Source organism: Oncorhynchus clarkii, chromosome 23 (genome assembly GCF_045791955.1).
Source record: "Oncorhynchus clarkii lewisi isolate Uvic-CL-2024 chromosome 23, UVic_Ocla_1.0, whole genome shotgun sequence".
NCBI classification, from domain to species: Eukaryota; Metazoa; Chordata; class Actinopteri; order Salmoniformes; family Salmonidae; genus Oncorhynchus; species Oncorhynchus clarkii.
In genome coordinates, this window is record NC_092169.1 from 22,547,931 (window position 1) to 22,563,107 (window position 15,177).

The 15,177-nt window shown below is 42.7% G+C and overlaps 2 protein-coding genes across 3 annotated transcripts in view; both read left to right on the forward strand.

Moving 5' to 3' along the window:
• Window positions 1-10,923: 10,923 nt before the first annotated feature.
• LOC139381655 (mitochondrial ribosomal protein L57) lies at window positions 10,924-13,403 on the forward strand. 2 transcript variants are annotated; one of them, XM_071125337.1, is made up of 2 exons: window positions 10,924-10,962; window positions 12,909-13,403. In XM_071125337.1, the coding sequence occupies exon 2, from the start codon at window positions 12,940-12,942 to the stop codon at window positions 13,249-13,251; it is 312 nt and encodes a 103-aa protein (XP_070981438.1). In that variant the 5' UTR covers window positions 10,924-10,962; window positions 12,909-12,939; the 3' UTR covers window positions 13,252-13,403. The 2 variants fall into 2 exon arrangements, with proteins under 2 accessions (XP_070981438.1, XP_070981436.1); XM_071125335.1 differs by having other exon boundaries at window positions 10,926-11,025.
• A 403-nt stretch (window positions 13,404-13,806) lies between these two features.
• LOC139381654 (voltage-gated delayed rectifier potassium channel KCNH1-like) overlaps window positions 13,807-15,177 on the forward strand; it is a 92,787-nt gene continuing 91,416 nt past the window's right edge. Inside the window, exons 1-2 of the mRNA XM_071125334.1 lie at window positions 13,807-14,005; window positions 14,799-14,825. Of these exons, the coding sequence (XP_070981435.1) occupies window positions 13,933-14,005; window positions 14,799-14,825 (100 nt within the window). The 5' untranslated portion in view covers window positions 13,807-13,932. The remainder of the gene's footprint in view (window positions 14,006-14,798; window positions 14,826-15,177) is intronic.

Here is a 15,177-nt window from a genome sequence, read left to right on the forward strand (position 1 = left end):
AATGCCGGCCCACCTGCCTTTCTGTGTCTTCCTCCTTGTTGGTATTCAGAGACGTCAGAGCGAGAGGTGGGTGCAGGTGGAGTCCACAACAGCTGTGAACACCAGGAGAGTCAACGCTGTCCGGGAGATGCGTCCCTCTGTGCACACTCAGAGATTGACCTTGCTGCCGTGCCGGCCAGGCAGACACATCCCTCGTCAATCTGCAGGGGACAGCAGGAGAACCCAAGTTAGCTGAAAAATAGAACACACTGTTTTGTGATGAAGACTATCCCAAGCCAACAAATTAGATTGTGTCCTAATGATATGTATTGAACTCGGAATACAAACAAAATCACAACAAGATAATTATTATTAGCTGTAGTGAGAGGTTTGAAGTTGCAGTGCCAAGTTGTCACTGGATACTGGACAATGCACCATAACCTGTGAAAGGGAAGTGACTATGATGTGATGATTGAAGGCAGATGAACCATACAATCAGTCTTCCCCTCACTTTCCCTGCCTAAGGCCAAACACTTTCCCTGCTTATGGCCAAACAATGTGAGAAAACATTAAGACCGGATTATGAGGTAACTGTAACAGAGCTCTGTGCAGTGACCTACATGCATTAAAGCTCCTAAAGTGGTGAATGAAAAATAGTTAAGAAAGTATTGTACCCCATTCTCTTCAGCTACAGTATAACAATGTAAAACCCTGCATTATCAATGGTCTACTCGCCGACATATCACATGAAAACCTTATTAGAATGATCGAAGGTCAAACGACTGAAACTTCTCAACCTTTTCAGCCTGTGATCTTGTTGAATGGTTAGGTTTTCCTTACCTTTGTGTGAAAGGTTGGTGTTTGTCTCTCCAGATTCAGTTGCAGCGGACCAGATGTGTCCCTGTTCCGTCTCTATCCACAGTAGGCTATAAGAAAAGAGGGGGATTGGGAGGAGAGGAAAAGAGTGATCAGGGGAGAGGGAGAGAGGAAAAGAGAGGGATCTGGGAAGAGGGGAAAAGGGGGGAGCCACAGAAATAGGGATCTCACCGGGCAGGGCTCCCTTTACAGAACTTGGCAGGACAACGAGCTGAAGCTTTTTCAGTTTTTCCCCTTTTTTTACTCACAGCTCACTGGATTATTTTGCAATCACACTGGACAGAACCTAATGCTAATACATTCACAGCTTTTAAAGTGGCAGTCACTTAAATAGCCTTGCTTTTTTACGGCCATTTATTCAATCAGAAATTTGTACCATCACCCTCACATCAATATGAGTTTACAATCAATCATATGAGTTGCCCATTCAGAAATTTATATTAATATTAATATTCATTAATAGATATTTCAAGTTTTAATGTCAAGTGTACAAGTACAGTGAAATGCCTGTCTTGCTAGCGCCAAACCCAACAATTCAGTAATTACACAGTAGAACAAAAACAAAACAATAAATAAATAAATATGAAGAACACGAGAAAGTAAGTAAGCTATATACAGGGTCAGTTCCATATTTAAGGGGTAAGGTGACTAGGCATCAGAATATATGATACACAGAGTAGCAGCAGCGTAAATTATGATTGTGTGTGTGTGTGTGTGTGTGTGTGTGTGTGTGTGTGTGTGTGTGTGTGTGTGTGTGTGTGTGTGTGTGTGTGTGTGTGTGTGTGTGTGTGTGTGTGTGTGTGTGTGTGTGTGTAGAGTCAGTATTAATGTGTGTGCATGTTATGTGTGTGTTGGAGTGTTCTTACCTGCTTATGCATTCTCATTTCAACACCAAACCCACCACTGGTGTGCATGGCCAAAGAGCTCTATTTTCATGTCATCCAACCAATGTAAATGCCTGGAGTTTGCTAAACGGCATTCGAACTTGGATTGGAACTGGTGCTATGGTCAGGTGACATGAAAATAGAGCTATTTGGCCATGCACACCTTAGGCAGGGAAAGTGAGGGGAATACTGATTGTATGGTTCATCTGCCTTCAATCATCACATCATAGTCACTTCCCTTTCACAGGTTATGGTGCATTGTCCAGTATCCACTGTAACTTCAAACCTCTCACTACAGCTAATAATAATTATCTTGTTGTGATTTTGTTTGTATTCCGAGTTCAATAAATATCATTAGGACACAATCTAATTTGTTGGCTTGGGATAGTCTTCATCACAAAACAGTGTGTTCTATTTTTCAGCTAACTTGGGTTCTCCTGCTGTCCCCTGCAGATTGACGAGGGATGTGTCAGCCTGGCCGGCACGGCAGCAAGGTCAATCTCTGAGTGTGCACAGAGGGACGCATCTCCCGGACAGCGTTGACTCTCCTGGTGTTCACAGCTGTTGTGGACTCCACCTGCACCCACCTCTCGCTCTGACGTCTCTGAATACCAACAAGGAGGAAGACACAGAAAGGCAGGCGGGCCGGCATTATGTTGGAGGAATTCTGTACCAGCAACACAGACGGGACAGAGGCGGGTGCCGATAAGTATTTCATTGTGAAGCACATGACTTATCTCTGTATGAAATTCATTGGTATAAATGTCTTAACTTATCAAACCAAAAAAGGCAGGAAACCAGAGAGGTTTGAAACCTTTTCCGTCACTTTGATGAAACAACTGGATTACTGTTTTCATGCAGCAAACTCTGTATAATAGTGTCTCCAGCTGAGATAGAATAGTCATTACATGTCAAATGGTTGATTCAGTTATCCGATTGAGAATAATTAGTTGCAGGAAGGGAGAGGCCGCGAGGACGCAGCGGTTGCTCCGCGTCACACATTTCGGGGCTCAGCCTGCATCGTGCTTTGCTCCCCGCTCAAATTAGTGGTCAGTGTAGAGGTGGATACGTGTAGAGGTGAATGAGAAAGAATGTTCCTGGTGTTTGTGACGCCCGCCATTTGGTGAGATGCAGATCCGGTGAAAATGGCGAGACGGAGGATACCCTGATTGTCTTGTTGAGCTTTGATATGGAGTTTCTACCTGATAAGGTCAGGCTAGGGTACATTCTATTAACAATTTGGTGAGGGTGTTTGTTCTGAAACCGCTACAGTGCTTTAGGTGCCAAGGATTCGGACATGTGGCAGCAGTATGTATAAGGGAGATCCCACGATGTGGAAAGTGTGCAGGAGGGCATAGTCAGAGGGAGTGTGCAGTTTGGTTTGAGAAAGCACTGTGTGTAAACTGTGGGGGCACCCATGCAGCTGGGTATCTGAAGTGTCCTGTACGAGAGAGACAAGTTGTGATTACCAGAGTTCGAGTGGGGAAGGTTTCATATGCTGAGGCAGTAAGGAGAGTAGAGGATAGCCCAAGGGTGAGGGATTCGACTGGGAGCCCCCCAGTGAGTAGGCCCGAAGAGAGAGATCCAGAGAGGGTGAGTTTTAGTAGTATATAGGTGCAGGGTTAGTATATAGGTGCAGGGTTAGTATATAGGTGCAGGGTTAGATGATTGTGTAATACAAATTTGACACCTTCCCCCTTTTTTGTGACCAAAATGTGCAATCTGGTCTCTGACCGGCGAAAGGCAGCAATACGCAACACAGCGTCTAGTATGCCGTAAATTCACACGAAGAAGAAGGTGAAGAAGAAGGAAATAAATGTCTTGAAGGTTACAGGGCGAGGCATCCTGAGAGTATCCCTGTGAGGAGGACAAGGCCAATACAGAGTGATAGAAATAACATGTGCTTCAGTAAGGTTGGTTTCTTAGCGTCCATATCCATGATAATCAACTGTACTGCAGAAATGGAACGTGTCACACAAAATAGAGGTTGTGGTGGCCGCTGCAGAGAAGTACTTGGGTGTACGAGATTTTACTACAGAAGAGTTACGAGGTGTGTGGAACAACATTGTCCCATCCTACAAGGATGTCTGCCTGGTGTAGGATCAGATAAGGCCAAGTAGCAGAATAGTGTATGTAGGGTTAGTTGGTAGGGCACTTTTCTTCTCTTTTCCCCGTTGTTTTCACTTCCCTTTTTGTGCCACAAAGTGTAATTTATTCACACTCCAGAATAGTAGGTGGAAACCAGGGGAGGCTGCTGAGTGGAGGACGGTTCATAATAATGTCTGGAACGGAGCGAATGGAATGGCATCAAACACATGGAACCATGTGTTTGATGTATTTGATACCATTCCACCAATTCCGCTCCAGCCATTACCACGAACCTGTCCTCCACAATTAAGGTGCCACCAACCTCCTGCTGTTGAAACACAGGGCTGGATAAAAGCAATAGCTAAATGAATATGGAAGCCGTTCTACATCCTGAGGGGTTCGTGCTGATTGTACGGATATTGTGACAGCCGGTTAAATGGCGTCCCTTGAGAAGACAAGAACAAGATGTATGTCAGGAGAAGTGCAGTATTATCATAAGGATACATATACTTGGAATATGGAGGAGGAATGGAGGGAAAAGAGAGGCAGAGGAGGTCTAAGAGAGAGGGAGAAAGAGGGTGAGCTTGAGATGGTTTGTTAAAGAAGAATGGTAGAAAGTGTAAGCAGAGTGAGCTGAGGACAGGAGGAGAAAGGGAAGTGAACGAGGGCTTAGTGTCGGAGATGGTAGGTGTGGTGAAGCTCTCGGAGCCTGAGGCTTGCGCCATGGGTCAGGATAAAGATGAGTCTTTGACAGTAGGTGTAAAGTATTTGGAAGAAGTGGACCCTTGACTTTTGGCTGATCCATTTCTGGTTTCAGGGTGGGTGAAAACAGAGTTGGGTGCTGTGGAGTGGGTAAGTGGTGTGGGTAAGCAGAAGTGGTCTTGTGATAATTGTTTGTGTTTCTGCTGGTCAGAGGGAGCAGGCACTCCGTGTTAAATGAATGGGGGCAAGAGATGTGAATAGTTTTGCTCTCAGGAAAAGGGCACCATTGAAAGGAGTGATTACTGGGGTAGCGGTAAATGTGAAAGTTGACCAACTGAAGTGAAGATTCCCGGTGTTTGTGATGCTTGTCGTTTAGTGCGACGCAGACAGGGTCAAGATTTGTGCAGAATACATTATATTTGTCGTGGCTTCCTTTCCTCTTTACCATAGCCACTGCCCAAGCCTGAAGCGGGGTTGTTTGGTACGCATACAGTCCACACTCAAGGTTTCCAAACGGCCAAACATTCAATGAGATACAGGGATATGGAGCAAAATGTTTATTCTTCTTATATCTAACAAAGAAATGATTCTCCAATAAACTTAAAGCATAGATTACTTGATATGTAAAATACATAATATGACCTGTCTGTATGTATGTATGTCTGTATGGTCAAAAAACTATACCGCTCCTGCATCTAGCAAGGACTCCCTCCCCCGAAGGCCCAACTTCCTGCCTTTATCCTAACACACTTACCACAGTACAATGAATGGGCAAGAGGGGGGGGGCAAAAACTGAATTACACTAACAAATGAATATATCTCAATCAGGTAAATATAAATCATAAAGGTATGTACCTAATATTTCATCATGTACATTAATATTTCATATATTTACACAAATATACATGGAGCTCTTTTATACAGTATTTTATACAAATATGTCCAAATTGGCTCTAAATTGGCCCCTAATTGTTGACTGCACTGAATGCACAACAATTACTTAATATTCAAACGTAGAGCCAATACACAAAACGTTCTATACCAGAGCACTATTACAGTTCATAGCTATATACAAATATACAAGGTGCCATATAGGAAAAATAGTCCATAGATCTCAGTCTGAGTTGAAGTGTAAAGGTGTTCAACTTCCAAAAATGTCAAGAGTTTGACGTCCAAAAATGTATGACTATGACATCAAAGAATGTAAGAGTACAACATCAATGAATCAGAGGTGCACGTGATTCTAAGATGGAGCACTGTGTGTGTGTGTGTGTGTGTGTGTGTGTGTGTGTGTGTGTGTGTGTGTGTGTGTGTGTGTGTGTGTGTGTGTGTGTGTGTGTGTGTGTGTGTGTATATGTGTGTGTGTATATATGTGTGTGTGTATATGTGTGTGTGTGTGTGTGTGTGTATATATGTGTGTGTGTGTGTGTATATATGTGTGTGTGTGTGTGTATATATATATGTGTGTGTGTGTATATATATGTGTGTGTGTGTGTGTGTGTGTGTGTGTGTGTGTGTGTGTGTGTGTGTGTGTGTGTGTGTGTGTGTGTGTGTGTGTGTGTCACTCCGTTGCCTCAAGGAGCAGACAGAGTTTATTGATAGGTCTCTGTAAAATATTAGTATTAACCATGACTCTCCGGACAAGACCTTTGGCCCCTGGCAACGCCTCCACCACACGCCCCATTACCCAAGAGTTCCTTGGGGCGGTGTCATCGACGATGACCACAAGGTCACCAGGTCCTTCGTGAGTATAGGTCGCTTCTCTGGAATAGTCCTGGTGGCAGGACTGGCTTAGCTTTCAGATGAAGCAGATGGTTCGGAGTCAGGGGTTCTAGATCATTAGTTACAGTTGTGATTGGTCTGTGGTTCATAATCGCCTCAACTTCACACAAGGCTGTCTGCAAAGCCTCATCATCCAGTACTTGCTCTTTAAGGACTGAATAGAGGATATTTTTCAACAGTCGGATTAACCTCTCCCATACTCCCCCCCATGTTGGGCTCCAGAGGGAGGGTTGAATGACCATATCACTCCTTCCTTCAGTAATTAATTTTGAATCTTGTTGTGATCCAGCTCTTTCAGAGCTTCTCCTAGCTCTCTGTGTGTTCCAACAAAGTTGGTGCCATTGTCTGTTCTGATACTTGTTACTGGGCCCCTTCGACAGATGAACCTGCACAGGGCATTGATGCAGAAATCAGTATCCAGATAACTAGCAACTTCTAGATGGACAGCTCAACTCCCAAGGCAAGTAAAGATGACACCATACCGCTTCACATGATCTCGGCCTCGCTTCACCTCTATGGGGCCGAAGTAATCTATGCCCACATGGGTGAAAGGTGGCAAATCAGGTGACACCCGATCTTGTGGAAGGTCGGCCGTCTTCTATTCTCCAGCTCTAGCTTGCATCCACCTGCAGAAGACACAGCTCTTAAGGATCTTCCTTGCTAAGGAGTTGGCACAGGGCATCCAATATCGCTGGTGAAGTCTAGAAAGCATGTGACCTCTCCCAGAGTGGCCAACCTGCTCATGGATGTGGAGTAAGATCAGTCTGGAGATGTAGGAGTCTTTGCGCAGGATCATAGGATTCTTTAGTTCCGTAGGCATAGCAGATTTGCTTAACCTTCCTCCCACTCTCAGAATGTCATTGTCAACAATTGGATCAAGCTTACAGATTCTCTTGGCACATTGTTTTCCCTTCACAACTAGTGCAATTTCTTGTTTAAAGTGCTGTTGTTGTTCAAATCAAAGGATGACCTTTTCTGCTTCATCTAGGTCATCCACAGACAGACTTTCTTTTCCAAACGTCAGTTTGAACTTGTCAATTTGTTCCTTCAGTGAGTTTGTCAGACTCTGATCTGATCTTGGATCAGTTTGTGAGAGAATTTTCCTTTTCTGGCTTAACTGTAGAAGAAGTCTCTTCAGTTTCAGCATCCAGGCAACTGCTTTCTTCAAGCTGTTCCATGTTGAATAGTACTCAGTCAGTTTGCTGGTTGGACTCTTTTCTTCCACACTTGTACTGTTTATGATTACGTCTTTTCTCACCTCTGGATCATCCGGAGGGATGGAGTCAAGCTCCTCTGGGACTTTCGGCCATTGAGTTTCTGTTTTCTCCAGGAATTCTGGTCCTTTGCGCCATCTCTTTGAGTTCAGGAAAATTTCAACATGTAATCCTCTTGAGGCATCATCGGCTGGGTTGTGTTTGGAGTTCAAATACCTCCACTGTTTTGCTTTCGATAGGTCACGGATCATAGCAACCCTATTAGCCACAAAGGTATGGAATCTCTTGGTATCATTGCGGATGTATTTTAGCACAGACTGGCAGTCTGTCCAGAAAGTTGACTCCTCAAGTTCAATCTGGAGCTCCAACCTTAACATCCTGTCCACTCGCACTGCCAATGTTGCTGCAGCAAGTTCCAGTCTGGGGATTGTCATCTGCTTGAGTGGAGTCACCCTTGATTTCCCCAGTATGAATGCAATGTGGACCTTTTCCATACTGTTTGTGAACCTAAGGTAGCTTTCCGTGCCATAACCTTGTTCACTTGCATCACCGAAGTGATGCAGCTGTGCGGTCTTGTTCTCAGGCATCATACACCTGTCTATCTGGAATCTGGAGAGCTGGTCCAGCTCTGAGAGCCATCTCTTCCATGAAATAGAGTGTTCTTCATGGATGACTTCGTCCCATCCACACTTTAGCTTGCAGAGCACTTGAAGAATTTGCTTTGCCTTTAATACGAATGGGGCGAGGAAACCTAATGGATCATAAATAGAGCTGACAGTTGAGAGAATACCTCTTCTTGACAGTGACTCGGAAGGTAAACGCATCACTTTCAATGTTCCATCGGATTCCAAGTGCTCTTTCAACAGGCAGCTTTTCTCTGTCCAGGTTCAGTTATTTTATCTGCTTTGTGTTCATCAGGGATAGAAGCTTTTATACAAATATGTCCAAATCGGCTCTAACAACATTGTAACAGGTGTCAAGCTTTTGGGCATGTAGCAGCAGTGTGTAGGAGGGAGGTTCCTATGTGTGAGAAGTGTGCAGAAGGGCACGAGACAAAGGAATGTGTAGTATTGGGGAAAGTAGTGATATTTGTTAATTGTAGGGGTGCCCATGTGGCTGGAGATCAGAAATGTCCAGTGTGAGAGAGGCAGATTGAGGTATCCAGGGTTAGAGTAGTGAAGAAGTTGTCATATGCTAGTGTAACGGATGTGAAACGGCTAGCTTAGTTAGCGGTGGAATAGTGCGCACTAAATAGCGTTTCAATCGGTGACGTCACTTGCACTGAGACCTTGAAGTAGTGGTTCCCCTTGCTCTGCAAGGGCCTTGGCTTTTGTGGAGCGATGGGTAACGATGCTTCGTGGGTGACTGTTGTTGATGTGTGCAGAGGGTCCCTGGTTCGCGCCCGGGTATGGGCGAGGGGACGGTCTAAAGTTATACTGTTACACTGTGGCAGTGAAGAAAATAGAGGAAGATGGGTCAAGAGGGAGGGATCCCGAGAGGAGTGGTGTGAGTAGTAGATTTGTACCAATACAGAGGGATAGGCCAACAAATGATATACAGTACCAGTCAAAAGTTTGGACACACCTACTCATTCAAGGGTTTTTCTTTATTTTTACTATTTTCTACATTATAGAATGATAATGAAGACATCAAAACTATGAAATAACATGCATGGAATCATGTAGTAACCAAAAAAGTGTTAAACAAATCTAAATATGTTTTAGACATTACATTTTTCAAAGTAGCCACCCTTTGCCTTGATGACAGCTTTGCACACTCTTGGCCTTCTCTCAACCAGCTTCACCTGGAATGCTTTTCAACAGTATTGAAGGAGTTCACACAGTCTCCTCTGAACAGTTGATGTTGAGATGTGTCTGTTACTTGAACTCTATTTGGGCTGAAATTTCTGAGGCTGGTAACTAATGAACTTATCCTCTGCAGCAAAGGTACCTCTGGGTCTTCCTTTCCTGTGGCGGTCCTCATGAGAGCCAGTTTCATCATAGCGCTCGATAGATTTTGCGACTGCACTTGAAGAAACTTTCAAAGTTCTTGAACTGTTCCGTATTGACTGACCTTCATGTCTTAATGATGGACTGTCATTTCTGTTTGCTTATTTGAGCTGTTCTTGCCATAATATGGACTTGGTCTTTTACCAAACACACCTTCTGTATTCCAGCCCTAGCTTGTCACAACACAACTGATTGTCTCAAATGCATTAAGAATGAAAGAAATTCCACACATTAACTTTTAACAAGGCACACCTGTTAACTGAAATGCATTCCAGGTGACTACCTCATGAAGCTGCTGGTCATCTATGAATGTTTGAACGTCTTGAAGAAAAATCTGGCCTTAAATGGCCATGCACTCTTATAATCTCCACCCGGCACAGCCAGAAGAGGACTGGCCACCCCTCAGAGCCTGGTTCCTCTCTAGGTTTCTTTCTAGGTTCCTGCCTTTCTAGGAAGTTTTTCCTAGCCACCATGCTTCTACATCTGCATTGCTTCCTGATTTAGGCTGGGTTTCTGTATAGCACTTTGTGACATCTGCTGATGTAAAAAGAGCTTTATAAATAGATTTCATTGATTGATTGATTGATTGGTTGGTTGAGAGAATGTCAAGAGTGTGCAAAATTGTCATTAAGGCAAAAGGTGGCTGCTTTTAAGAATCTCAAATATATAATATGTTTAACACTTTTGTGGTTACTATATGATTCCATATGTGTTATTTCATAGTTTTAATGTCTTCACTATTATTCTACAAGGTAGAAAACAGTAATCATTAAGAAAACCACTTGAATGAGTAGGTGTGTCCAAACTTTTGACTGGTACTGTATGTTTCAGTAAGATTGGATTTTTTGCATTTATTGCAATGGTTATCAACTGTACTGCAGGGATGGAACTTAAATCGCAGAAAATTGATGTTGTGGTGGCAGCTGCAGAGAGGTATTTGGGTGTGAGAGACTTGATGTCAGAATAGTTACATGGTGTGTTAAGTGGTGGTGTCTCATCCTTTCAGGCTGTTGCCCTGAAGTAGGACTACATAGATTGAAATAGAGGAGTTGTGATTTTATTATTTTTTATTTAAATGTTTTTATTTTTGTATTATTTATATATATTTTGTATTGTATTATTATTTATTTAATTTAGTGAGTGTAGTGTAGTTTTATATGGTAGGGTATTTGTTTATTTTATTTTTCAAGCAACGTATAAGGGAGTTATACTTCAGTCTAGTAGGTAACGGTAATGTAACATTTATTGGATGCCAACCGCCATTAAACCTCATCAAGGAAGAAAATAGGAACCGTGACATGCCTCACACTCCAGTACTCTAGGTGGCGGTGTACGCTCCTTTCAGTTGGTTGCGATCCGCCGATACAAATTTAAATAAGAAGAAGATGTCTCTGAGACTGACTGGGGTCACATGCAAGAATTAGCTTGGTATACGTGAAGACAACGTCAATAAAGCTGAATTTTGACAACAAGTTATCTCGTAACTAACAGGTAATCCGAATGAAATGGATCGAGGACCAATTTACCAGTCAATTTATGCATAAAGCGTTTGTAACGTTAGCTAGCTATCAAATAGCTAGTAGTATATACTATAGCAGTAGCAAATATTTAAACTATGTGCTAGTAGCAGTGGCTCTAGCTAGTACTAACATGCATCCACCATGCCCACTTTGATAAACATAGGTGGTTAACGTTACACACGTTTGTAGTTTCAATGATTTAATAGGCCTACATTATTGGTGTTGCTCATGTTATATTCCCGCCCTGATGACTTGGATTAGTCTGAACATGGAATAGACAATATGTCCATGAAATGTGGTATTTTCCAGAAGTTTCGTTCAACTTCTGTGCATGATCCTCTAACGTTAGATGAAATGTCTTTTGACATTTTGTATTTTTATTAGTTATATAGCTAGCTAGCTATATTTCATAATCATTGAATTCCATGAATATACCCATATATCTCAACAATAATGTTAGAGTAACTTCTTCATTACATTAAAACATATATTTATATACCTCCAGGAGGGATTTTTGTTAATTGCAATGATGAAATGACCTCCATTGTTATGTTTTACCACTAACACCAAAGATTGTCTATTATATTGACAAAATAGTTGATTGGACAATGGAATTGGCAGAAGATACATGAGGTTAAGCATGTTTATGCTGAGCTGCACTGGGGTCCGAACACAATCATGGTTACATTAAGACAGGTGGAGCTGGCGGGAGATATGTGTCGGAAATTGTACCTCAATGCAGGGATGAGATATGCCACTCGAACTACTCCAAATTGCACCTTTATCCACTTCATTGAGACAATTGAAGTACTGCTACTTTTTCCAGAAAAAGTCCCTTTTCGTCCTTATGCTAGGTAGCAGTAGGCCTACAGCCATTCTGAAATGGCAGTGTCAGCCAATCAGCTCATTTGTTGTTCAAAGCAATGTGCCATTCCATAATGGCTGCTGTGGCAGTTTTCTGTGAAAACTAGCAGTATTTCAATCTTCTCTATGGAGCAATGTGGATAAAGCTAAAGTTGAGTACAGTGGCATATCCCATCCCTGCGTTGAGATACGTTTTCTGACCCACCTCCACGGTGTCTTAATGTAACGATGATTGCGGTGCGACCCCAGTGCAGGTCAGTGTAAACAAGCATAATGGTAGGGTCGGTGTCTTCTGGCAAACAATGGAAATACTGGTCTTCAAATATGGAAGGCAGGCGAGAGAAGGTGAGATTAGGTGTAATCATTCTAGCCAATAAGAGGGCAGATCAGCGTATGAACAGCGGGCCATAAAGATAGAGGACTCTTCTTTGTATCTGTACCATTAAAGCGTCTGTGACAGTATGGGCAGCACCATTGAGGCTATCTCTGTTTTTAAAGTAGTGCATGTTCTTCTTCATTGTCTGATCGCTACCAACTCATAGCAATCTCCCCACCTGTTGACTACTTTTAAAATGGTGGAAGCCCTCACTGTCCCTTTTAAAACAGGTTATATCCATGATGATTCCTCTATCTCTCCGACTCCGATATAAAGTCATGAAACATGATTTTTTTTGCCGAAATGCCACGTGTGTCCACTTATCAGTGCATTCATAACTACCTAACCATTACGAAACATATATTAGATCAAATAAGCTTCACATAGCACATTAGCAACAACATTTTTTTGTTGAACAAATTCGACACTCATTATCCTCCAAACAAAAAGTCTTCACTTCGTGGGCTTATTTTTTGTGGACAGATTTTTTTTGGTGCAGTAAAACCTATTGCTTTGCCTCTTGCTCTCTGATAACACCAATGTTCCTCTCCTGTTCGTGGGAGCCAATACCCTAACGGTTTTTCTTTCTGTCATGTTGTAACCTATAAATTCAGGACTTGCTGAGAAGAACCCACATCCTTCACCATGTTCCTCACCATGGCCCTGCTGAGGAAAGGCATCTCTGGCAAGCAGTGGATCGGGAAGTACCGCCGGCCGCGTGCCATCACCTGGCAGATGAAACGCAACATGCTGGTGCACCTGGAGCGCGAGGCGGAGAACGAGTACTGGATCTCCCGACCGTACATGACCACAGAGCAGGAGAGAGGACACGCCGCTGAGCGCCGAGCACAGAACTGGCTCAAAATTAAGGAGACCAAGTTTCAAAAGTTTCCAGAACATAAGTATGTTGCAGATCATCTAAGTCACCTCAACACGACCAAGACATGGTCAAGTTAATGAGGAGGAAGTATTGACTTTGTGTGGGGAGATGGAGATGGGGCATGCATGTTGACTGCCATTTGACTCCTGTGTGTCTTAATGTATGTAATGTATATGAACTATGGAGTGTTGGTAATTATATCTTTATAAAACAAGCTCATATTTGAAAACAACCAGTGATTTGCTTTATAATACATGACAAACGGTATTGTGCATACATTAGTGAATCTCATAGACTCTTAACCCCTCTGGGACCCCCAGATGTAAGCTTGGACCTCTGTCTCTCAAACACATGTCCGCCCTCCTGAAGCGTCTCATTACCGAGTTGTCCCACCGCAAAACTATACCGTATATCACCGGCAGATGGCGCTAGAAGTTTGAATTAGTAACCACCAGTTTTGGGGTACCACCAGTCAAGCGCGCTCTAGCAAGCGCGGAGGAGAGTTCCCCAGATGCGAGTCGCGACTAGCTGTAAGCGTATAATTCGGCTTCGCACACGCTTTCTCAACGGGTTGCGCAGCCATCGACTGCAATAAATCTTTGTAGCAGTAGCAGCTAGACGATCCCTTTACCTAAAGCTCACTTTCTCAGTACAGATAAAAGGGACCATGAAGACAGCCATCTGGACTTGTCGTTTTGCGGGTAGTATCCAGCCCCACCGATCGCTCCCACACACGGACGACTGAATGACGAGCGAGGATGGCCGGAGGAAGGAGAGGACTTGTAGCCCCTCAAAACACTTTTTTAGAAAATATTGTCAGACGATCTAACGGTAAGGATCTTGCTCACATGAGATGCGCTAATGCCTATGATAATTCACTTGAGGATGGAGTAGCCCACCAAAAAACATGTTGGGGTGTTAAATCATCGATGAAGCCTACCCTTTGGCATGTTAAAACGCATAATGGCGAGGGTCGAGAAACTGGGAGATCTTTCTCAATTAACATCGTCTGAACTTCAGAATAATCATAAAACAGAATAAAAACAATTTCCATCTCCTACGAATTATTTGTAGCCTATTTTCAAACGTCAATGTTTAATAAAGTTTGTATGGTAGTCTGAATTTATTAATTGAACGACATGGATAGGTTACCACTAGGCTATTTGTCTGGCACATTTCTCTTGTTTACAGTCAGGCTTGGGCACATCCCATTCACAGAAAGTCGCATGCCATTTTATCTCATGTGCACATGGAACCAGCAGTGACACACAATTTGGGAAATGATGCAGTTTAAAAATAGCCTCGGCTGTTTCTCGCTAGTCTCCCCATAATGAAGTAAAGATAAAATACCTCGAATACATTTTATTTCATATACTTCGTAAATTAGAATAATGGATTACTACATTGCACTTTAAAGTTGTTTGCCCTGTCGGTTCATTGTGATTTTTCAAAGTTACACAAAACTACTTTTAGTTAAAAAGCTCAAAGAACGTGTGTAAGGCAATATGTCCAGGTGAAATGTTGGTTGTGAAATAGTATTAAAAAATAACTCAAATAAAACAACCGTTTGTATGAAATACATTTGTCACTGTCACATTAACCATTTTTCTTTTTAACTTTTCAGTATGGACATTATCACATAGACAGACAGGTATAAACAAACCATGTTTTGGAGTGCTGCTCATGTTTTTCCCCTAATCTTACTCTCTATTAACTTTTTGTACTATGTTTGTTGTTCTGTACCAATTGCTGTTAATTTACAAAGTAAATTAATTCAAGTCTATGACATAAGTCTAAAATCCTGGCCTGGGGGTAGATGCCTATACCCCCCCCCCCCCCCCCCCCCCCACACACCTGTTCTCTTTTCATTTAACATCATTAACTTCTATTCATTTGGGTTCACAGACACTACCCAGCTAAAGGTCAGGTAAAATGGTCTGCGTTAGCTGGGTAGTAACTGTTTGTTACTGGTAATTTAATCCCTAGGACACTTGTTCTTCATT